This window comes from Heterodontus francisci, chromosome 48 (genome assembly GCF_036365525.1).
Source record: "Heterodontus francisci isolate sHetFra1 chromosome 48, sHetFra1.hap1, whole genome shotgun sequence".
Classification (NCBI taxonomy): Eukaryota; Metazoa; Chordata; class Chondrichthyes; order Heterodontiformes; family Heterodontidae; genus Heterodontus; species Heterodontus francisci.
In genome coordinates, this window is record NC_090418.1 from 9,496,415 (window position 1) to 9,521,626 (window position 25,212).

Here is a 25,212-nt window from a genome sequence, read left to right on the forward strand (position 1 = left end):
CTCTATAGTGAAGACTGAGAAAAATATTTGTTCATTACATCTGCCATTTCCTTATTATCTACTATTAACTCCCCATTCTCACTCTCTAGAGGACCAACACTCACTTTACTTACTCTTTTCCTTTTTAAATACCTATAGAAACCCTTGCTATCCATTTTTATATTTCTGGCTAGCTTCGTCTCTTACTCCAATTTCTTTCACCTGATTAACCTTTTCGTCATTCTCTGCCATTCTTTATATTCTGACCAATCATCTGACCTTCCACTCACTTTTGCGCAATTATATGCTTTTTCCTTAAATTCGATGCTTTCTTTAACTTCTTTAGTTAACCACGGATGGTGGGTCCTCCCCTTCAAATTTTTCTTTATAGTAGGAATATATTGATCCTGAGCATTCTGAAATATCCCCTTGAATGTCTGCCACTGCTTCTCTATTGATCCATCTCCTAGCCCAGTAACCCAGTTCATTTGCTTTCATGCCCACATAGTTGCCCTTATTTAAGTTTAAAGTACTAGTCTTAGACTCACACTTCTCTCTTTCAAACTAGATGTAAAATTCAATCATATTGTGGTCGCCACTACCTAGCGTTGCCTTTACTCTGAGGTCATTAACTAATCCTGTCACATTACACAATACCAAGTCTAATATAAACTTCTCTCTGGTTGGTTCCAGAACATACTGCTCCAAGAAACTATCTCTTCCTTTTTAATAATAATCTTTCCTTCTGTCAAACAGACAGTTCAACTTCAACAAACAGCTCACCAACCACAACCCCATCAACAACCTCTGAGGTCCTGACCAGAGTGGCTTCTACAGAACAACCAACCACAACCCCATCAACGACGACTGATGTTCCAATCACAACTACCGCCACAGTCCTCTCACTTACCACAAGCCCATCAACAGCAACTACAGGTGAACTACAGAGCACTACTGAAGTCAGCCTTGCAACAATGATCTCCACCCAACTCAGAACAACTGGAGCCAACCCACCAGCATCCACCCAAGGTCCGTTAACAGGTAAGACAAGTCGCCCCAGTTACCAGCTGTTCCATTATTATAAGCCGTCGTGAGCCCTTCTGATTGTCCAACCTGTAACAGCACCGCAGGGTATCTGTCATTTTATACTCACTTCATTCAATCCCCTCCATTCGATGCTAGCCCATAACTTACTAAGTCTAGTTGTAGGTTTAAGCTTGTGGTGGATGAGTGTCATTCCAGTTAAACAATCAGAAAGATGTCTGTACTGACTGCTTCTCGACATAAATGAGGCATGCTTGTCTCCAATGCATTCCTCTGCTGTACTTCATAGAGTTGAACAGCACAGAAGGAGGCCATTCGGCCCACCAAGCCTGTGCCAGCTCGCTGAAAGAGCTCTCTAACTGGCCCCACTACCCCTGCTCTTTCCCCCACAGCCCTGCAAAATGTACCCCTTCAAATAATTATACAAATCCCCTTTTGAAAGTTACTATTGAATCTGCTTCCACTGCCCTTTCAGGCAGCGCGTTCCAGATCACTTTGTTAAACAAAATTCCTCTGGTTCTTTTGCCAATTATCTTAAATCTGTGTCCCTCTGGTTACCGAACCTCCTGCCAGTGGAAACAGTTTCTCCTCATCTAATCTATCAAACCCTTCATGATTTATTTCTGTTAAAGTGGAATGGGGTTAAAAAGCAGTTTTACTGACAGAGAACAGGTCCAACTCTCTTTGATAAATGACTAGATATTATCACTTGGCATCAACTGTGATGTTGAGGCAATTCCATTCACCACAAAGATCTTCAACATTTTGATTGCATGCATTGTACAATTGGCAGCTCTTCCCCGGATTTAATGGACTTTAATTTTTAAATTAGGTTTCTTCCAGTCATTGTTCTGAAGTGTGGTTCTCGGCTGGCCTTATAAAACTGAGTACTCCATCACAGAGAGAGATAGCCTGGAGACCCCTGATGTGGGTGTTCAGCAACAAATCCCAATGTAAAGTTCCCCTCCAAGTCGCACACCATCCTGACTTGGAACTATATCGGCCGTTCCTTCACTGTCGCGGGGTTAAAATCCTGGAACTCCCCCCCGACAGCACTGTGGGTGTACCTACCCCACATGGACTGCAGCGGTTCAAGAAGGCAGCTCAACACCACCTTCTCAAGGGCAATTAGGGATGGGCAATAAATGCTGGCCTGGCCAGCGACGCCCACATCCCATGAATGAATTAAACAAGAACTGTTTCCACTTGCAGGGGAGTCCAGAAGGGGAGCCATCAATATAAGACAGTCACTAATAAACCCAATGGGGAATTCAGGAGAAACTCCTTTCCCCAGAGAGTGGTGAGAATGTGGAACTCGCTACCACAGGGAGTGGTTGAGGTGAATAGTGTAGATTATTTAAAGGGGAAGCTGGATAAACACGTGAGGGAGAAAGGAATAGAAGGATATGGTGAGAGGGTGAGAGGGGTGGGTGGCGTCTAAAGTCTAGCATGGAGCAGCTGGACCGAGTGGCCTGTCTCGGTGCTGTAAATTCTAAGTCACTCTCTGAAAAGTGGGGAGGGAGAAAAAAACAGGTTGATTTGTAAATGCTGTAAGAAATGGAAAATGTTGCAATCGAACAACCCAGTGATATGTTTCAAAACTGTGACTGCTGTCATGGCCACTGTTGTAATGCATTTGAAATCTTTTCCTCAGGTACAACTGGATTCAATCCACTTGACTCAACTACAACCAAGCTCACACCAACATATGGGTCTACCAAAAGGTGATGAAGAGGGAAGTCCATGAGATTATTCTGATTGTACAAATTGCACTGCTCAACATAAACCACAGGGAGCCACAGGCCCTGAACGGCCGCAGACTTTCTCTTGCCCTTTCTTTACCAACGTTGTGACCACTCTCCCGCTGGCAAAATTGCAATGGCACAGTGGCAGAATGTCCGAGGAAATTCAAGGCCTATATAAGTATTGCAAGAGGTTTCCTTATCTCTTCTATCCTTTAATAGCCCACTATAAAGTTGTTAAACAGCAGAGCATTGGCAAATGATTCCCTAAGCCTGCTCTTCAACTCTACTTCCCCATGTGGTAATCTTTCCCTTCTGATTTTTCACTTGACTAAGGTGTGATTAGATTTTTCAACGGTTCAAATGGACTTTGCATCGTCTTGACACTTCTGTTGCCTACCTAGTTCCTACTCTGGCCCTATGATCAGAGTTCAAGTTTGATTGCACATGACTCATAGTCTTAAGACCTTCAGGAAGGCTCCAATCGCATTTTGTTACCAACACTGTTCTCAAATCTCTTTTTCAAGCCTCAACGACTTGTGGGCTGAGAATGTAAGAGCATAGGATATAGGAGTAGGAGTAGACCATTCGGCCCCTCGAGCCTGTTCCGCCATTCAATACGATCATGGCTGATCTTCTGCGTCAACTCCACTTTCCTCATATCCATTGATTCCCTGAGAGATTAAAAACCTATGTCTTGAATATACTCAACGACTGAGCATCCACTGCTCTCTGGGGTAGAGAATACAACCCTCTGAGTGAAGAACTTTCTCCTTATCTCATGGCCGATTCCTTAGCCTAGACTGTGTCCCCCTGTGTTCTAGATTCCCCAGCCAGGGGAAACAATCTCTCAGTGACTACCCTGCCAAGTCCCACTCGGAATCTTGAGCACATGATCTAGGCCGACACTCCCGCGTGTTGCTGAGGGAGTGCTGCACTGTTAGAGGTATCTTTCAAACGAGATGTTATAGCGTGGCCCCCATTTCCCAGTTCAGAGGGAGTTGCCCTGCTCTCCTGGCCAACATTCCTGGCTCAGCCATAAACAGATTATCTGGTCGTTAAACAGAAAATGCTGGAAACGCGCAGGTCAATTACCTTCAATCAGAATTCTGTCTCTCTCTCTCCAACATGCGCTCACTGACATACATTGGCTCCTGGTTGCCGAATGCGTCCACTTACAATTTTCACACTTTGTGTTCAAATTCCCTCCATGGCCTTTCCCCCCCTACTCCCCTCCCTGTAACCTCCTCCAGTCCTGCAACCCTTCAAAATCTCCGCAATCCTCCAATTCTAGCCTCTTGTGCGTTTCCCACCCACCCCCCCCAACCCATTTCCTTCGCACCGCCATTGGCCTTCAGTTGCCTGGGCCCCAAGCTCTGGAATTCCCTCCCTCAACCTTCCTGCCTCACCACTTCTCTCTCCTCCTTTAAGTCCTCTTGGTCGAGTGTTAATTTTGTGTCTGATTGCATTCCTGCGTTGAGCCTTGGGGCATTTTTCAATGTTAAAGACACTATACAAATGCAATTTCTTGTTGATTAAGTTGATTCTGTTTTATTGGGTCTTAACTTGCCGTTGAAGAATTCGCTGATTTCTTTGTTCTGTCTCCACACAGCCCCTCATGGCCTCTGAAGTGCTATATCGATGAGCCAGTTAAAGGTATGGTCCATTTACTCGGTCTACACTGGGGATTGTTTCCTCCTCCTCCTGATCAGCCCACACTGCAACATCTTTCGCCATATTCCAGCACAGCAATCATAAGAACAGGAGGAGGCCATTCAGCCCCACAAGCCTGCTCCCGCATTCTGTTAGATCATGGCCGATATGTGTCTGAACTCCAGTCCTTTCCCTGCACAGCCGCCTGGTTGGCAAGTCTCCCAGGTTGTCCCTCATGACCGTTCAAAAATGCTAGAAATCATTGTTGATTAGTCACTCAACCACGCCTTCCCGTCAGTTACAATCAATTTCAAAGTAATCGATTATATTCACAGCAGGACCACTTAATGTCCTGTGTGCACACAGCAGATCTCAATACACTGTGTGATCGAGACTCTTGGGAATTCAAACGTTCCGTTCTGGTCAACAACTAGAAGGCTGGCAAAAGATTTCCAGAAATTCTTGAGCATTAATTCTGCAGAAGGCCGGCACTCCCAGTGCAGCACTGAGCGAGTGCAGCACTTTCGTATGTGCTGTCTTTCGGTTGTGATATTTAAACCGAGGCCCCTGTCTGTGCTCTCAGGTGGACATCAAAGATCCCACGGCCACTATTGTTAAGAGCGGCGTGAGTTCTCCTGAGTGTTCTGCCAATATTTATTATTCAACCAACATCACTAAAAGAGATTATCTGGTCATTATCAAATTGCTGTTTGTGGGAGCTTGCAGTGCGCAAATTGGCTGCGTGTTTCCTACATTACAACAGTGACTGCACTTCAAAAAGTAATTCATTGGCTGTAAAGCGCTTTGGTACGTCCTGAATTGGTGGCAGGCGCTTTAGAAATGCAAGACTTTCTTTCTTTAACACCTGAGAGGCTGGAATCTAATTGGGGGGTTGGGGGAGGGGGTGCAGTTTATATATAGAATGACAGATACCCGGGAGTGAATTACAGGTTCTAATCTAATTGAGGGGTTCAGGGGGTTTATATATAGAATAACAAATACCCAGGAGTGAGTTACAGGCTGGAATCTAATTGAGGGGTTTGGATGGTTTATATACAGAATAACAGATACCTGGGAGTGAGTTACAGACTGGAATCTAATCGAGAGGTTCGGGGGTGTATATAGAATAACAGATACCTGGGAGTGAGTTACAGACTGGAATCTAATCGAGAGGTTCGGTGGTGTATATAGAGAATAACAGATACCTGGGAGTGAGTTACAGACAGGAATCTAATCGAGGGGTTCGGGTGGTTTATATATAGAATAACAGATACCCGGGAGTGAGTTACAGGCTGGAATCGAATCGAGGGGTTCGGGGGGTTTATATATAGAATAACAGATACCCGGGAGTGAGTTACAGACTGGAATCTAATCGAGGGGTTCATATATAGAATAACAGATACCCGGGAGTGAGTTATAGACTGGAATCTAATCGAGGGGTTCGGGGGGTTTATATATAGAATAACAGATACCCGGGAGTGAGTTACAGACTGGAATCTAATCGAGGGGTTTATATATAGAATAACAGATACCCGGGAGTGAGTTACAGGCTGGAATCGAATCGAGGGGTTCGGGGGGTTTATATATAGAATAACAGATACCCGGGAGTGAGTTACAGACTGGAATCTAATCGAGGGGTTCGGGGGGTTTATATATAGAATAACAGATACCCGGGAGTGAGTTACAGACTGGAATCTAATCGAGGGTTTCGGGGGGTTTATATATAGAATAACAGATACCCGGGAGTGAGTTACAGACTGGAATCTAATCGAGGGGTTCGGGGGGTTTATATATAGAATAACAGATACCCGGGAGTGAGTTACAGACTGGAATCTAATCGAGGGGTTCGGGGGGTTTATATATAGAATAACAGATACCCGGGAGTGAGTTACAGGCTGGAATCGAATCGAGGGGTTCTAATGGACACCAGAACTGTAGTTCTTCAATAGACTATTAGCCACCGTGAAATTTCCTCCCTCCTTCTGAAAGCCTTGAATCCTTGGGACCAATATTTTGCCCAAGCTGCCATGTTTTGTACCATGAGTGTTGATGGGCTCTTCAACCCTGGAGATCATCAGTACTGAGCCTAATCCTGTTGTCACCTGATTGACAGTGACCAGGGCCAGTAACCCTGGCTGATCTCCCCACCAACCCCACTCCACTCCCTAACAATCGATGCTGAAGCCTGGGATTTTGCTGCATCTTCGGAACGAGGCTAATCAGGTTATTTTTCTGCCCGCAGATTACATCATGCGTTGTGACTTTAACGATAATATGGATCCCTACTGCCACTGGATTCAGAAATGTGACACTGACGACGGGGAATGGATCCGAACAAACGGGGAGACACCCAGCCAAGGCACGGGACCCTCCCATGACTATCCAGCGCCATGGGGGAATGGGCAGACCAACGGTAAGCAGTTGACAAGTGAGGGCGAACTGCACTGAGAAGCGGCATCAGTGGGAGTCAACAGTAAACTAAACAGTCACAAGGGATAGATGAGCCGTCCGTCTGCAGGAGTGACAATGTGCTTTGGGTTAAAGGTCAAGAAACCATGCGACCTTAGGCGCATATAAATGTCGTTATCTTGTCTCTCAAACAGGCCACTACATCTACCACGAAGCCAGCAACTTTCTTCCCAAGCAATCCGTCCGTCTGGAAAGTCCGGCTATGAACGTCAGCGGGGACGTGTGCGTTGAGTTCTCGTATCACATGTACGGGCTGGTTGGTGACGGAGCGACGCTCAACGTCCTGGTCCGTGACGGTCCGCGCGAGGCACTGCTGTGGAACCGGACGCTGCCTCAGAGCATTGTCTGGCTATCGGGTGCAGTCACCGTCCCCGTGCAGACGTACAGCAGCATTCGGGTGAGGAATTGCTTTGTTACTGAGTCAGGTTGCCAACTCTGGCTTGGACGTATCCCTGGAATTTTGATCACGTGACCTCCACCGCCTCAACCCCACCCTCAACTGCCCTGCCCTCACTCCCACGCCATTGGTCGCCTACCACATCCATCATCGTGGCACCCCGCCTTCCCCACGGCCAATCGGAAAGCCAACAAACACACTCTTTGTTGCCTGATTCGACGATGCTTGACTCTTAGTCTAACTGCCCTTCCCCCCCCCCCCCACCATGGTTAATATTTTTCTCACCAGTGAACAAAACTGCTCAAGGAAAACGAAAAAGAAACGTCATACACATTTTTTTTTAATACTTCCCATGAATTTTTTATCCTGAGTGTTTGAGATTGATCGGTAATTCCTGTAGACTCCTGGAGAGTTGGCAACTCTATTTGTGAACTTCTTTGAATCCATTCTAATGGCAATTGCTATCACGATATAAGGAGCAAAAGTAGAAAAAATGACCCAAATGCATGCGGAGACCTTAATGATCTGATCACACATGCCCAGATCCTCATTAATTGAATTTAATGAAGAGGAAGTTTGTTATTCAGCTGAAACAAAAAGCTCAAGCAGTGCTACTAACATCTCTGCAACCTTCATACCCTCGCCTTCTCTGTAGGTATCAAACTAGCACTGCCTTGACCAGCAATTAACTCCCTTCTCAGGTCTCCTCCGCGTATCTGATAGCCTGTGGGACAAGTAAAGCTGTCTTTCCATTCTCTCCCTTCGCTTGAGGCATGCTAGTCCTGTGCTCACCCTCCGACTGTAACTTCAACCTTTTCAGTACTTTATGGGGACGTTTAAGCCAAAGCCTCCCCCCTGTCTGCCCCCTCGGGTGGACAGAAAAGATCCCGGTGGCCACTATTTGGAAGAAGAGCCGGGGGTGGCGGGGGGAGTTCTCCGCTGTGTCCTAGGCCCACTATTTATCCCTCGACCAACACCACTAAAATATATTATCTGGTCATTACCATGTTGCTGATAGTGGGAGCTTGCTGTGCGCATATTGGCTGCTGCGTTTCCTACATTACAACAGCGACTACGACTTCAAAGAAGTACCTCATTGGCTGTGAAGCACCCTTGAGAAGCCCTGAGATCTTGATAGGCACTTTGTAAATGCAAGTAATAGGTTCTTGCCATCAGCAGACTCATAAACTACAGACAGTATGTCCCATATCGCCGACAAACATTTAAATATTCAGGGTTCTCAGGACAAGATGGTGTTGGCCGAGAATCTGGAAGAAGGCTGCAATTTTTATTTATTTCGACCCCCAATGCCCCCACTGAAGTTTGCCCTTCGATTGGGACCCTCTTGAAGTTGGTCTCCATCGGCAACCTTTCACCTAGGCCCGAAGCCTGCAGCTGAACTTCCAGGCCCCTCCAGGCAGCACTAGGCCTTGCCAGTGGTGGGACTGCATGTGGGCTTCACCCCACGTCCCAAGGCCGGCCGCTTAAACGATGTGCGACTGGAAGTAAGGGTGCTCTGAGGACTGCCACCCTGCGGGTAGGCTGCTCCGGTTTGGTGCACGACGCGTGGAGTTGCCCACACGAGCCTCAACGTTCACACCGCATCTTTAACATCATCAAAAGGTCCCAAGGCACATCAGAGGAGTGTAACCAGACAAACAAACCAAAAGCTTGGCCAAAGACGTACGTTTTAAGGAGCGTTTTGAAGGAGGAGGGAGAGGCGGAGAGGTTCAGGGAGGGAATTCCAGAGCTCAGTGGCTCAGGCAGCCATGACCACTAATGGTGGGGCGATGGAAATCAGGAGGGGTGCTCGAGAGGCTAGAATCGGAGGAGCGCAGAGATTTCGGAGGGCTGCAGGAGCTTCCAGAGATAGGGTAGGCCGAGGCCATGGAGGGATTTAAACACATGGATGAGAATTTAAAATTTTCTTCCAGTAATGACCCCTTGCTTTTTTTTTTGTTTGCCGAAAGGTCATCTTTGAAGCTGTCCGAGGTTTAACTGAACGTGGTGACATCGGTTTGGACAATGTCGCTGTAATAACTGGGCCCTGTTTCTGTGAGTAAACCGAAAACACTGACTGACTGGATATTTAATATTGGATATAGAAGCACTGGAGACAGGGCCAGAAAGATTTACAAAGGTGATACCTGAACTGAGAGATAGGAACCATCAGGAAAGACATCCTGTGGTTCCTTTCTCAAGAAAAGCAAAACAAAATTCAGGATGCCGAATTTGTTGCCTGCTTTTCTGGGTGATACAAGTGCCCTTAAGGTGCCCTACTTGTCAGCTGCTGTTCTGCCTTGATTCATTTTTTTCCCCCCCACGTCTTGGTGACTCGTACAAGGACTCCCAGCGCCTGCTCCAGCTACAACGCCCTTCCCTTTTAAGAGGTGCAGGCTGGCTTTGACCCATTGCGATTTCGGGGCACTCCCCACCCCACCCCCCCTAACCCACTCAGCAGCGCGGTTAGGGCCGGGTGCACGCTACGCTGCTGGTAACGAGGAGGCAGCAAAGCCGGTGTGCTGCCTGCCTCATATTGGACGGGTGTGGGCTGATCAACCATCAGGAGACTGCAGCCCCTTTCCGGGGGGGCTGGCCAATTTAGCCACTTCTGAGTTTAGCGGTGGGACAGATTCTTGGGTTTGGTGCTGGGTCGAGAAAGATGAAGCTTCCTCCAGGACTTAGCTGTAGAGGGAACCGCTACCTTATTAAGACTGCCTGCGCGGACAGTTACAACAGCAAAGCAACATTGACTTCATTGTGATTGTTGCACAGCTTGTATCAGCGGCTGCAACTTTGATGAGGACAAGTGTGGATGGAGCACGGAGACATACGTAGGAGACGCAGACGATGAAGGCTGGACAAGGGGGAGCAACAGAATGGTCGACTTCTCAAAGCCTGGCTGTAAGAAAACATTTTGCTTTTGATTCCCGGGTTCAGGTACATAATTCAATGAAAGGGCACGCAATGCCGCACAATCATTCGTAGAGTAATGGGTGGAGGTGTGAAAGCCTTTAGCAGACGCCGTCTGAAGCCTATCTCTCCTCTTCCAGTTGGGAGTTACATGCTGCTTAAGTCAGCGTCCAACAAACCAGGACACAAGTTCCATTTGACGAGTCCGGCAGTCGTCTCCTCCCAGTGCCTTTCTCTGACTTTCTACTATTACCTGTATGGCACTGCGACAACAATGGCAATTAATGTCTACACAAAACAACAAGGCAAGTAGGAACCTTCCATTCCAGTCGCTTTTAGGCGGAGTGTGTTATGGGACAGAAACAGCATATACACACATGCAAACATACACACGCACTTGTATGCACAATTATGTACATACACACGCATATATATACATGCATGCATATACACACATACATACGTAAGCACACACCCATGCGGACACATTCACACACCTACACACAATTCCCGAGCATCCCCTCCAGTTGCAATAAAGAAAGCCCACCTGTGTAAGCAAGTGCTTACACACCCATGCTAACTCTTTGTGATATTCTGCAGTAATTCCCCTCCAGTGACACTTTGCTATCCGTTCTGTTTGCTGTATTAGGATCTATAGGAAGGCCGTTACTTAACATTGCCGGAAACCAGGGGCAGAATTGGACAAAGGCCCAGGCTGTTTATTGTGGAGTGTCACCGGTTCAGGTAAAGGGATGGACGGAACTGGAGGACGGTCAGGGGGATGGACGGAGCTGTGGATGGTCAGGGGGATGGACGGAGCTGTGGATGGTCAGGGGGATGGACGGAGCTGTGGATGGTCAGGGGGATGGACGGAACTGGAGGACGGTCAGGGGGATGGACGGAGCTGTGGATGGTCAGGGGGATGGACGGAGCTGTGGATGGTCAGGGGGATGGACGGAGCTGTGGATGGTCAGGGGGATAGAAGGAGCTGTGGATGGTCAGGGGGATGGACGGAGCTGTGGATGGTCAGGGGGATGGACGGAGCTGTGGATGGTCAGGGGGATGGAAGGAGCTGTGGATGGTCAGGGGGATGGACGGAGCTGTGGATGGTCAGGGGGATAGAAGGAGCTGTGGATGGTCAGGGGGATGGACGGAGCTGTGGATGGTCAGGGGGATGGACGGAGCTGTGGATGGTCAGGGGGATGGACGGAGCTGTGGATGGTCAGGGGGATGGAAGGAGCTGTGGATGGTCAGGGGGATGGACGGAGCTGTGGATGGTCAGGGGGATGGACGGAGCTGTGGATGGTCAGGGGGATGGAAGGAGCTGTGGATGGTCAGGGGGATGGACGGAGTTGTGGATGGTCAGGGGGATGGACGGAGCTGTGGATGGTCAGGGGGATGGACGGAGCTGTGGATGGTCAGGGGGATGGACAGAGCTGTGGATGGTCAGGGGGATGGACAGAGCTGTGGGTCACAGGTCAGGTGGGGATGGGGGCCACAGGTGTATGATGACCTATCTCAGTATATTTCTTTTTCCAGTTTATTATAGAAGGTGTGTCAGGAGACAAAATGACCTCTGAACTTGGAGTGGACAAAGTCTGCATCGTGCCCTGCACTGGTAAGAAAACCTTTAGGTGCCTCAATTATTGACACTGGAATCCACTGTTCCCAGTAAGAATTCCAGAAAAAATTCAATTTTAATTTTTACCTCACCTGCTAATCGGGAATATCACGGGATCAAGTGAATTGCTGGTTTGTTGTTACTCTCCGTTTAGTTCAATACAGAGCAAAACCAGGTAGCTGTAAAACTGATCTCCCACGGGAGGGTCAGGTTAAAATTGTTCCCAAAGTACTTCAATGAGTCACACTAAGGAATGTTCCAAATGGAATATATTCATTTCTGCTCCTTTTTCTCGTTAGTGTCTCCCCTCCCCTCCTCTTTTTTTTAATCGGGTCAGGTTTGGCTCTGAGGGTGCCTGGGTGGCTGACCTGTGGTTCCTTACTCAGTGGGCAGCAGGAGGCTATTCGAACACGGGGAGCAATTCAACCCCATTCTCACTCAAAGGAGCGATACGCCCACTTATGGCATGGGCTGCAGTTAGGAGAGGGAATCCCCTCCCCAGAAAACTTCCTCTCCCTACCCCGATATTAACTATAAATGCTGCAACACAGTCCTGAGTGAGATTAGTCACCTGCGTAGGAGAAAGAGTTACATTTATGTGGCATCTTTTAATATTGTGGCTGCAACAATTGAGAACAGAGGGTCAAAAACTTACATCACACAATTATTTTCAAAGAATATTTGTTCTTGATACCCTTGATACAGAGATGACAACTCCAGAACCAACCACAAAGACGACAACTCCAGAACCAATCACAGGGACAACTCCAGGACCAATCACAGATACAACTGCAGAAATAATCACAGATACAACTGCAGAAATAATCACAGATACAACTCCAGAACCAATCACAGATACAACTGCAGAAATAATCACAGATACAACTCCAGAACCAATCACAGATACAACTCCAGAACCAATCACAGATACAACTGCAGAAATAATCACAGATACAACTCCAGGACCAATCACAGATACAACTCCAGAACCAATCACAGATACAACTGCAGAAATAATCACAGATACAACTCCAGAACCAACCACAGATACAACTGCAGAAATAATCACAGATACAACTCCAGAACCAATCACAGATACAACTCCAGAACCAATCACAGATACAACTCCAGAAACAATCACAGATACAACTCCAGGACCAATCACAGATACAACTCCAGGACCAATCACAGATACAACTCCAGAAACAATCACAGATACAACTCCAGAACCAATCACAGATACAACTGCAGAAATAATCACAGATACACCTCCAGAACCAATCACAGGGACAACTCCAGAAACAATCACAGATACAACTGCAGAAATAATCACAGATACACCTCCAGAACCAATCACAGGGACAACTCCAGAAACAATCACAGGGACAACTCCAGAACCAATCACAGGGACAACTCCAGAACCAATCACAGATACAACTGCAGAAATAATCACAGATACAACTCCAGGACCAATCACAGATACAACTGCAGAAATAATCACAGATACAACTCCAGAACCAATCACAGATACAACTCCAGAACCAATCACAGATACAACTCCAGAAACAATCACAGATACAACTCCAGGACCAATCACAGATACAACTCCAGGACCAATCACAGATACAACTCCAGAAACAATCACAGATACAACTCCAGAACCAATCACAGATACAACTGCAGAAATAATCACAGATACACCTCCAGAACCAATCACAGGGACAACTCCAGAAACAATCACAGATACAACTCCAGAAACAATCACAGATACAACTCCAGGACCAACCACAGATACAACTCCAGGCCCAACCACAGATACAACTCCAGGAACAATCACAGATACAACTCCAGGACCAACCACAGATACAACTCCAGGACCAACCACAGATACAACTCCAGGCCCAACCACAGATACAACTCCAGGAACAATCACAGATACAACTCCAGATCCAACCACAGATACAACTCCAGGACCAACCACAGATACAACTCCAGGAACAATCACAGATACAACTCCAGGACCAACCACAGATACAACTCCAGGCCCAACCACAGATACAACTCCAGGAACAATCACAGATACAACTCCAGGACCAACCACAGATACAACTCCAGGCCCAACCACAGATACAACTCCAGGAACAATCACAGATACAACTCCAGGACCAACCACAGATACAACTCCAGGCCCAACCACAGATACAACTCCAGGAACAATCACAGATACAACTCCAGGACCAACCACAGATACAACTCCAGGCCCAACCACAGATACAACTCCAGGAACAATCACAGATACAACTCCAGGACCAACCACAGATACAACTCCAGGCCCAACCACAGATACAACTCCAGGAACAATCACAGATACAACTCCAGGACCAACCACAGATACAACTCCAGGCCCAACCACAGATACAACTCCAGGAACAATCACAGATACAACTCCAGGACCAACCACAGATACAACTCCAGGCCCAACCACAGATACAACTCCAGGCCCAACCACAGATACAACTCCAGGAACAATCACAGATACAACTCCAGGAACAATCACAGATACAACTCCAGGACCAACCACAGATACAACTCCAGGAACAATCACAGATACAACTCCAGGACCAACCACAGATACAACTCCAGGACCAACCACAGATACAACTCCAGGACCAACCACAGGGACAACTCCAGAACCAACTACAGAAACTACAGCTCCAGGTCAGTCACTTGAGTCGTCAGTAATTTATACCCAGTTAGTTATGACCGGTAAATTTTTGTCAGTTATTTGTGGTGAATAATTTATGATTAGGAATGTGTGATCAGTAATTTGAATGGTCAGTTATTTATGGTCAAGAATCTGAGCGGTCAACATTATTTACAACTCTTTTTTTCTTTGCAGTAATGACACCATCACCCTCTCCATCAGGTATGCTGCATTTCCACGACACATAATGAGCAAGTTAACAGTTACCACAACACCTCCAGCCCTTTCAAAGCCCTTAAAAATCCTTATGGGTCTTCACAGTGAAGTGTCTAGCAATCTCACCAGCTTGGTCGCACATTTCCCTTCAGGGTTGGAATTGGACTCCAAGGCAGTGGGTAAAGGAGAATATTCCGGTTTGCATTATTCACTCTGATTTTTGGTGGTGGGTTAATCTAAATCACCAGTTGAAGATTCAGAGCTATATGTGCTGGAAGGTCCCAGATTTGGCGGGACATTACTTGGGCTACAATTGGTTTCAGTGCCCTTCAATGGGGGAGAGAGTTAAAATAAAATAGGCAGGTCTCAACTACTGACTACGGCCCAGCTACCTCTGTTGGGAAATGCCCGTGCTTGAATGCCAATGGCTTCAACATGATGACCCCACCCCCACTACGCCATCCCCCCACCCCCCACCATGGTCAACCTGCCTGCCAATGCTCACAGTCTTCGCTCACACAGGAAGAATATTTACTTGAAGGGTAGCTGGCACCATGAAGATGTACCTTACGCTAGAGTTAGCATGTTCCAGAGAGGAGGGTGGAAATTAGAGGAAAGGTGTTGAGCCACGGGCATTGAAACCCCTCCGTTCTTTGAGATAAATGGGTAACTAACCTCCCCTTGACATTCAACGGCATTATGATCGCTGAATCCCCCCACTATCAACATCCTGGGGGTCACCATTGACCAAAAACTCAACTGGACCAGCCATATAAATACCGTGGCTACAAGAGCAGGTCAGAGGCTGTGAATCCTGTGGCAAGTAACTCACCACCTGACTCCCCAAAGCCTGTCCACCATCTACAAGGCATAAGTCTGGAATGTGATGAAATACTCTCCATTTGCCTAGATGGGTGCAGCTCCGACAACACTCAAGAAGCTTGACACCATCCAGGACAAAGCAGCCCACTTGATTGGCACACCATCCACATACATTTACTCCCTCCACCACCAACGCCCAGTGGCAGCAGTGTGTACCATCTACAAGATGCACTGCAGCAACGCGCCAAGACTCCTGAGACAGCACCTTCCAAATTCGAGACCTCTATCACCTAGAAGGACAAGGGCAGAAAATGCATGGGAACTCCACCACCTGCAAGTTCCCCTCCAAGTCACACACCATCCTGATTTGGAACTATATCGGCCGTTCCTTCACTGTCACTGGGTCAAAATCCTGGAACTCCCTTCGTAACAGCACTGTGGGTGTACCTACGCTACATGGACTGCAGCGGTTCAAGAAGGCAGCTCACCACCACCTTCTCAAGGGCAATTAGGAATGGGCAATAAATGCTGGCCTGGCCAGTGACGCCCACATCTTGTAAATGGATGAAAAATCCATATATTGAGACCATTGGGTGACACTGTCAAAGTTAGACTTTTTATTCCCACTTGCTTCCGAGGCTGTGCTGCAACCACTCTCAGCCTGATACAACTCAAACTCACTGACCATTATCTCGCAGTAACCGTTCAGAAGTGGCAAGGAAACTAACAGCTTGCCTGTGGCAGCGCTTATAGTTTGCAGAAATGATCGTAAGAGGGACAAAACGGATTTAACAACAACACCTTGCATTTATATCATAATAAAACGTCCCAAGATGCTTCAAAGCAGATTTAGAAATCAAAATTTGACACCGAGCCACATAAGGAAAAATTAGGGGCAGGCGACCAAAAGCTCCGTCAAAGAGGTCGGTTTTAAGGAGCGTTTTAAAGGAGGAGAGAGAGAGGCGGAGAGGTTTAGGGAGGGGATTCCAGAGCTCGGGGCCCCCAGGCAGCTGAAGGCACGGCCGCCAAAGGTGGAGAGATGGGAATCGGGGGATGCTCAAGAGGCCGGAATTAGATGAGGGCAGAGATCCTGGAGGTTGTAGGACTGGAGGAGATTATAGAGATAGGGAGAGGGCGAGGCCACGAAGGGATTTGAAAACAGGGGTGAGAATTTTAAAATCGAGATGTTGCTTAACCAGGAGCCAATGTAGGTCAGCGAGCACAGTGGGTGTTGGGGGAGAAGGACTCGGTGCGAGTTAGGACACGGGCAGCAGAGTTTTGGGTGACCTCAGGTTTACAGAGGGTAGAATGTGGAAGACCAGACAGGAGTGTGTTGGAATGGTCAAGTCTAGAGGTAACAAAGGCATGAATGGATTCAGCAGCAGATGAGCTGGAGTAGGGCTGAGCTGGGCAAAGAATTTACCATTAACCTGTTTCTCCCGTCAGATGGGTCCTGTATCATCTCTGGAGATCCTCATTATATAACCTTCGACAACAGGATGTTTACTTTCCTGGGAACCTGTACCTACACCCTTGCAAGGACCTGCCACAATAACAATGGTATGTCCAAATGGAAGTAAACTGAAATTCTGAAATTTAAAAAAACTTGACAACACACGACGTCCGTGAGATAAAAAATGATGTTCTGCTGAAGGTGCAACACCCAAATCGTTAAACGATTATTTTTTCTCTTTACGGATGCTGGTCGGCCTGTGATTATTTCCAATATTGACAGTGGTAGCACTCTCTCGCCTCTGAGACAGAAGCTTAAGGGTTCAAGTCCCACTCCAGAGACTTGAGCACAAAAAATCCAGGCCGACGCTCCAGTGCAGTACTGAGGGAGCACTGCACTGTCAGAGGTACCACCTTCTGGATGAGACGTTAAGCCTCTCAGGTGGACATAAAAGATCTGATGGGCCTATTTTGAAGAAGAGAAAGGGGCGTTCCTCCCGGGGTCCTGGGCCAATATTTCGCCCTCAGCCAACATCACTGGAACAGTTGATCTGGTCATTATCCCATAGATGTTTGTGGGAGCTTGCTGTGCGCAAATTGGCTGTTGCGTTTCCTACATTACAGCAGTAACTATACTTTGAAAAGTACCTCATTGGTTGTGAAGTGATTTGGGACGTCTTGAAGTTGTGAAAGGTGCTTTAGAAATGCAAGTCTTTTTTTTGCGTGAGTGCCTTGTACGCATATGTGTGTGTGTGTGTGTGTGCGCACACACATTTCTGTACATGTGTGTGTCTGTGCATGTGTATGTGAATATTTGATTGCCTGGTATATGTGTGTGTGTGTACGCATGTGTATATATTTGATTGCCCATCTGTGTGCGTGTGTACCGTGTGTGTGCACGCTAATATTCGATTGCCCAGTTCGTGTGTACCGTGTGTGTGCGTGTGTACAGACCTCTCTGCGCTCACTCCGTCTCCAGTCAGTATGACTTCCTCTTTATTGTGTTTTCCAGAACCCTGGTTCAGCATTGAAGGGAAGAACGAGGAGAGGGGATTGCCTGGAGCTACTTACCTGAGAAAACTTTACGTCACTGTTGACAACATCACCATCACTCTGATGAAAAACAGGAGAATTCTGGTTTGTCTTCTTGGCTTTAAAATTCACTCCCAATGGGAATTTCTCTGGTTCCACACTATTTGAACAGAACGTACACTGAACAGAAGCTCAACTGTACTTTGTATTAACTGCGTGATTTGGGAACAGGGGATACAGTCGTTTGCCACCTGGTCACCGAACCGCTGGGACTTAAGTTCAAACCCTGGATGGACTGATGGGACAATGTTCTCCCTGCTTCTGGCAGGATGGACAGGTCCTACAAGGGAGGAGGGGTGGAGCGGAGTCGAACCAGACTCAGTTTCGCTGTGAAACTCATATTGCAGCTTAAAATTGCCCATGGTTCAGCAGTCTCGGTCACAAACGGTGGGCGCGGTAGCGTTGCGGTTAGGTTACTGGACTCATAATCTAGAGAGCGAAATGAGCGCCGCGGCAGATGCAGAATTTGAATTCGGTTTAAAAATCTGGAAATAGGTCTCGGTAAAAGTAAGCTGGCAGATTGTCGCTAAAAACCCCCAAAGGATTCACTGATGTTTAGGGAAGGAAACCTGCCGTCCTTACCTGGTCTGGCTAAATGTAACTCCAGGCCCACACCAATATGGTTGACTCTTGACTGCCCTCTCAAATGGCCTAGCATGATAATTGGGGATGCCCACGTTTTGGGAATTCACACGGAAAAAGAGGTACACAGCAAATTGTTGGGGTACTGGAGGTGCCAAAAACAGTGGGACTCACTGGTGATGGCCCCCATGATCGAATGTCCAGCTTAGGGCTCAAGTCCCTCATCTCTCAGTGCATTAATAGTAACTTTGACTTTCTTTTCCCACCCTCATGGTCCAAATGGCCAAAGGAGATCTGGAGTGAGAGAGAACCCATTCCTGCTCTCTCTCACTCCTGCTTTCTCCCACTCCTGCTCCCTCCCATTCCTGTGCTCTCACTCTTGTTAAACAAAGAACATAAGAAATATGAGCAGGAGTAGGCCATTCAGCCCTTCAGGCCTGCTGTATCATTCAGTAAGATCATGGCTAATCTGATCTTGGCATCAACTCCATTTTCCTGCCTGTTCCCCATAACCCTTGACTCCCCTATCGTTCAAAACTCTGTATCTCAACCTTGAGTATATTCAATGACTCAGCCTCCACGGCTCTCAGAGGTAGAGAATTCCAGAGCTGCATTCCTGATCTCTCTCACTCCTTATCTCTCTCCTTATTCATCTCTCCTTTCCTATTCTCTCCCACTCCTGTATGGATTTAATTTATAATAGTAACAACCCGTACAGACTGGAAAACCTGCGGTTTAGTTCCTGGCCCGTGCTGATTTGGCTGGATCTCCCTGGAGTGGGCAGCAGGTGGGGCACCACAATTGGCCCTGAAGGCCTCAAATCTAGGGAGGGCCAAATTATCCAGGCTCACTCCTGACCACGACCCAGTGACCCCCTCATTTTCAGCTGGGTTTGCCGGTGATGGTCCCCATGGAGAATGTCCTGTTGATGTTCACAGCTTAGGCCTGAGGACTGGCCAGTTGATGAGGAACTGGGGGCCGGGGAGGGGGAACCCATAACCTTACAAACAGTCAGCATCTGCAGGAAAAGACAAGGGAAAAATGAGAAACAAAGGAGAAAAAAAACTTGCTTATTTATTTTTAAAAACAGTACTTGATGAACATCAACCTACCCAGAATCCAGAGCTACAGGGTCAAAACTGTCCAAGGTGTTGCCATTCCACCTTTAATCCGTAACTATAGGGTAGAAATTGGCCATATTGATGTGATTCTACCCAGAAACCATAGCCGCAGGGTAGAAATTGGCCATATTGGTGATTCTACCCAGAAACCATAGCTACAGGGTAGAAATTGTCCATATTTGTGTGATTCTACCCAGGAACCATAGCCGCAGGGTAGAAATTGGCCATATTGGTGATTCTACCCAGAAACCATAGCTACAGGGTAGAAATTGTCCATATTTGTGTGATTCTACCCAGGAACCATAGCCGCAGGGTAGAAATTGGCCATATTGGTGATTCTACCCAGAAACCATAGCTACAGGGTAGAAATTGTCCATATTTGTGTGATTCTACCCAGGAACCATAGCCGCAGGGTAGAAATTGGCCATATTGGTGATTCTACCCAGAAACCATAGCTCCAGGGTAGAAATTGTCCATATTGGTGTGATTCTACCCAGAAACCATAGCTACAGGGTAGAAATTGGCCATATTTGTGTGATTCGACCCAGGAACCATAGCTATAAGGTTGAAATTGCCCATATTGATGTCATTCAAATAGGTCATATTTGTGTAATTCCGCCCTAGAAACCATAGCTGCAGGACACAAACTGGTCAGAGCAATGCCCTCCCACTTGGAGTCAACAGTGCGCGGGCACAGACTGGCTTTCAGCTGCCCCATGATGTATTTCTGACTCAGGAGCAGTGCCTCCAGTGTAGCAAAACGTCCCGAGGTGCGTCACCGGAAAGACAAAAAATTGACGCCGAGCCCAACCCTTCCCCTTTTCAATTGCAGGTGGGCGAAACGAGAATCCGGCTGCCCAAGAGAGTGGGGAGAATTCACCTCTCTCAGTCTGGCCAGTACGTCATGGTCGAGACAGATTTTGGGTTGCAGGTACAATACGACGGAAACCATTTTGTGAAGATAACGCTATCCGGGTGAGTCCTCGTGAACTTGAGCTCGCTGACTGCGTTTCACTCAAACCAGTCTCGCCGTAACTCTGCTTTGTACTCGCTTCTGTGAAGGTCTCACACCCGGCCGATCAATATTGCCCCGCTGGTCAGTGTCATAACGTCCTCTCTCATTGCACGCTGACTGTGACCCTTGACCCAGATTCCGATACTTTTGCCAATTGGCTGCAGCTTGCTAAATTGCTCCGGGTGACCGTCTGCTGAGATTTGATCAAAAGCTTGCATTTTAGCAGGTGATCTTTCTTTATATCCCAGGTTCCCGCCACCCTCTGCAGTACAACTTAAGCTCTGCATCCCCAGAAATTGTTGACAACAAATGTTTCACCTTTTAACACTGGTGTTGCCGTGTATTATTTCTGATAGTATAACACGGGATAGCCGACAATGTGACGTGAAGGCATTTGAACATTCGCCCAGTAATATCGGCAGTTGGCATCTCGGTGGTGTTGCCTGTAAGTCTGCCTGAGGATGTGTCACTGCTCCCGGAAACTGGGTGCAATGCCAGTTACAGGGCACTGCCTGCTCACTCCCACGGACATGTACACACCTGTGCTCTCCCATTCACCCTTCCTGTGAACCCCAACATGAATACACTCACACACGCAGTGCCACCGAGGTCTGCACTCGGGCGCCTAACTCACCTAGGTACACCTAACCCAGTGACATGTACATGACTCACCTAACTCGCTCACACGCATACAATTCCATCTACCTATAATATTCAACTGCAGGTACAAAATGCACCTACAAATTACTCACACCGATTTCCAACGTCTGGGTTCTGACCTTTTAATGGGTCTTTACTCTAGCTGATACTAGTCTTTTTATTTAACTTGCTATAAAATGCAACTGGTTTGATAGCATCATGTAACTTGTTACACCACGGTCTGTATCTATTGCTTGTGCAATGTATTAAGCTAACCTCAATGTACTTTACTCCAGAGGTCCCTCATTCTCCCAGCCCAACTGCATTCACTCCTGGGCGCTGTTGTAAAGGTCTCTTTTTCTCTCAGTTCCTACAGCAGACAGATGTGCGGACTGTGCGGTGACTTTAACGGCAACTATGCTGATGATTACCAAAAACCGGATGGGACCATGGCGGCAAATGACACATTGTTTGGAGACAGCTGGAAAACGAAAGACGATGAGGATCAGAGGTAAGGGCTGGCTACACACAGCGCCAGATCAATCACAGCTTTAAGGTTTCAGATTTTTTTCTTCACAAAGGGCGTTCCTCATCTCCTACATACATCAGTTTAGATTGGACAATTATTCAGAATCGCTCAACGGCCCAATGAGTAAAGACCCAGGGTGGTAGCAAGCCATCCGGACTAGAAAAACAAAAAGCTTACTTTTCTATAGCACCTTTTACCATCTCAAGATGTCCCGACGCGCCTATTGGGTACACTTTTTTGAAGTGGTGCAATGTAGGAAACATGGCAGTCAATCTGTGCACAGCAAGCTCCCACAAACAGCAATGTGATGATGAATAGGTAACCTGTTCCAGTCATGTTGAAGGAGGGATCAATATTGGGATAACTCCCCTCCTCTTCTTCCAATGGTGGCTGTGGGATCTTTTTACCAGACTGTAGATGAGGCCTTGGTTTAACGTCTCATCGAAAAGACACCACCCCACCTCCACCCACACCCCCCGCACTCAAAATTGGAATGTCAACCTAGATGATGTGGCTCAAGACCCTGGAGTGGGATTTGAACCCATGACCTATTGATTGAGGGGGTGAGATTGCACCATGGCTGACAATCGAAGGTGCAATGCTGGCCCTGTGCTCATGGCCAGACAAATGGGCTTAGAATAGAAATACTGGGGGTGGAATTCAGCTCTGCTGGCCTGGGTGACTGTGAATCATGGCCTGTTTTACATTCTGCCCAAATTTCTTTTCTATTGCGGTCACGTTGAGTGTGAAAGGACGCCGGAAAGACATGAAACCCAAGCTTGGGCCACAGCACGTCAAGAACAATAATTTCCAATGCCTTTAATGTAATAAAATGTCCCAAGGTGCTTCAAAGGAACATTATCAAATAACATTTGACACCGAGCCACATAAGCAGCTATTAGGGCGGGGAGACCAAAAGCTTGGTCAAAGAGGTAGCTGAAAGCATGGCCGCCAATGGTGGAGGCATGGAAATCTGGAATCACAAACCAGCCTCCCACTCCCCTGCCAATGCCATTGCTGCTGTAACTCTACTGCTGGAGAGGGAAACTGGTCCAATTTTGGGCCAGCCTCGGGCCTCCCAGTTGGGACCCATGCTGTCTGCACACTACTGGTTCTGCGGCCGAAAGCAAGCCATAACCAATCTTTAGGTTATCCGGTTGATCTTCGGCAGCTATGAAACGACCCAATGACTTCTGTTTCCGTATTCCAGATGTAAGAATATTGAACCAATTCCATGTGAGAAGGATATCTACGACAAGGTGATCAGCACTGACCAGTGTGGCCTCATCATTGATCCAACGGGACCGTTCAGGTAGGGAATTGAAATGGTTCAGCAACAGGGTAACTCCTTGCACCTCGAATGCGGTCAGTGGTACAGGGTCTCATAGAATTCACCTGAATATTTATTGGAGTCAAACTTTACTTGGTTTTTGGTAATAGTCAAGGTGAGGCATGGAACGCCAATACAGGCATTGAGCACTCACATGTAAGGTGTACCAAGGGCTAGATGGAAAGGAAGGCTTCCTCTACTCTGCTTTAACATCAAAAGAGAATCCCCTATTGCCCCAGGGTGACATTTCAACTAAACCAACATGCTTTTTTCTTATTCCTTCATGGATGTGGACATTGATGGCTAGGTCAGCATTTATTATCCATCCCTAATTGCCCTTGAGCAGGTGGTGGTGAGCTACCTTCTTGAACCGCTGCAGTCCATGTGGTGTAGGTGCACCCACAGTGCTGTTAGGAAGGGAGTTCCAGGATTTTGATCCAGCGACAGTGAAGGAACGGTGATATAGTTCCAAGTCATGATGGTGTGTAGCTTGGAGGGGAACTTGCAGGTGGTGGTGTTGCCATGCATCTGCTGCCCTTGTCCTTCAAGGTGGTAGAGGTCGCGGGTTTGGAAAGTGATGTCGACGGAGCCTTGGTGCATTGCTGCAGTGCATCTTGTAGATGGTACACACTGCTGCCACTGTGCATCAGTGGTGAGGGGAGTGAATGTTTGTAGATGGGGTGCCAATCAAGCGGGCTGCTTTGTCCTGGATGGTGTCGAGCTTCTTGAGTGGTGTTGGAGCTGCACCCATCCAGGCAAGTGGAGAGTATTCCATCACACTCCTGACTTGTGCCTTGTAGATGGTGGACAGGAATTGGGGAGTCAGGAGGTGAGTTACTCTCCACAGGATTCCCAGCCTCTGACCTGCTCTTGTAGCCACGGTATTTATGTGGCTACTCCAGTTCAATTGTGATTGTGTTTGCCAGTTTAGGGTTTGTTTTACCCTTGTCTATTAATCAATCTGCATCCTTGCCCATTAGCTTCAGGGCTGTGCTTCATAGTGTCTTGGATTCAGCACCACCAGTCTCTCCCGTAAATGGAGCCCATGTCCCCTATAATCCGGAGTGCATCCTGACTGCCCCAATATCTACTTAAACGACTATGGCGACCCAAAGCCCGTACTTATGCCTTGGGTTACATTTGTTTTAATTAACAGGGACTGTGTTAAAATAGTGGACCCCATACCCTACTTCAACAACTGCGTGTACGACATGTGCCAGTTCCAGGGTTTCGAGCCACCCCTGTGTGACCAGCTGCAGGCCTACACGGACGCCTGCCAGTCCGCTGGTGCTACCGTGCACAACTGGAGGACGCCAGATTTTTGCAGTAAGTCAGCGCCGTCTGTTGTTGCGCGGGGAGACGGGGTCATTTCTAGAAAACAGGAACTTTGAGTGCTGAAAAATTGGATAGTAACGCCTGGGGCTTCTCCCCCATTGGGTGGGGGCAAGGGGTTTCTGAATCCTCTGCTGTGAGCATGGTGGAGCAACGGCATAACTTGGCCAATCTCTCACAGTAATTTTAGCTGAAACCCTAAGAGAAAAGGCTTGACACCCGCCGGTGTCCTTATCCTGGGGTTCCAGCTGCAATTACATTGAGAGATTGGCCAAGTTGTGCAAGGAAGATCAGGAGGACCTGTGCAGTAATCCCAGGTGGATAATTTCAAGGTTCCAAAATTGGCCATTTGAAAGGCTTTGCCATGTTCAAAACTGACAGTTATGCTCCTATTCTGCCCCCCCCCCCCCAACCCCCCACCCCACCCCCCATAGTTCTGAACATGGTGAAAGGTGCCTCACCTCACCCCCATGATGCAGTGGTACAAATTTCTGGTCTACATTAGGCAGTCTCTCGGGTTCAGTGTCACAGGTCTCTCCCGTAAGTGGACCCTGTGACCC

At 47.5% G+C, this 25,212-nt stretch overlaps 1 protein-coding gene across 1 annotated transcript in view; it reads left to right on the forward strand.

Moving 5' to 3' along the window:
- Positions 1-25,212, forward strand: part of LOC137357427 (zonadhesin-like) — a 95,721-nt gene that overhangs the window by 20,868 nt on the left and 49,641 nt on the right. The window contains exons 10-28 of the mRNA XM_068023773.1: positions 736-1,020; positions 2,678-2,747; positions 3,293-3,317; positions 5,002-5,143; positions 6,661-6,831; positions 7,022-7,284; positions 9,255-9,339; positions 10,060-10,188; positions 10,338-10,502; positions 10,847-10,941; positions 11,737-11,815; positions 12,524-14,570; positions 14,718-14,917; positions 17,007-17,120; positions 18,025-18,149; positions 20,640-20,782; positions 21,829-21,972; positions 23,201-23,302; positions 24,477-24,646. Coding sequence (XP_067879874.1) covers positions 736-1,020; positions 2,678-2,747; positions 3,293-3,317; positions 5,002-5,143; positions 6,661-6,831; positions 7,022-7,284; positions 9,255-9,339; positions 10,060-10,188; positions 10,338-10,502; positions 10,847-10,941; positions 11,737-11,815; positions 12,524-14,570; positions 14,718-14,917; positions 17,007-17,120; positions 18,025-18,149; positions 20,640-20,782; positions 21,829-21,972; positions 23,201-23,302; positions 24,477-24,646 — 4,554 coding nt within the window. The remainder of the gene's footprint in view (positions 1-735; positions 1,021-2,677; positions 2,748-3,292; positions 3,318-5,001; positions 5,144-6,660; positions 6,832-7,021; positions 7,285-9,254; positions 9,340-10,059; positions 10,189-10,337; positions 10,503-10,846; positions 10,942-11,736; positions 11,816-12,523; positions 14,571-14,717; positions 14,918-17,006; positions 17,121-18,024; positions 18,150-20,639; positions 20,783-21,828; positions 21,973-23,200; positions 23,303-24,476; positions 24,647-25,212) is intronic.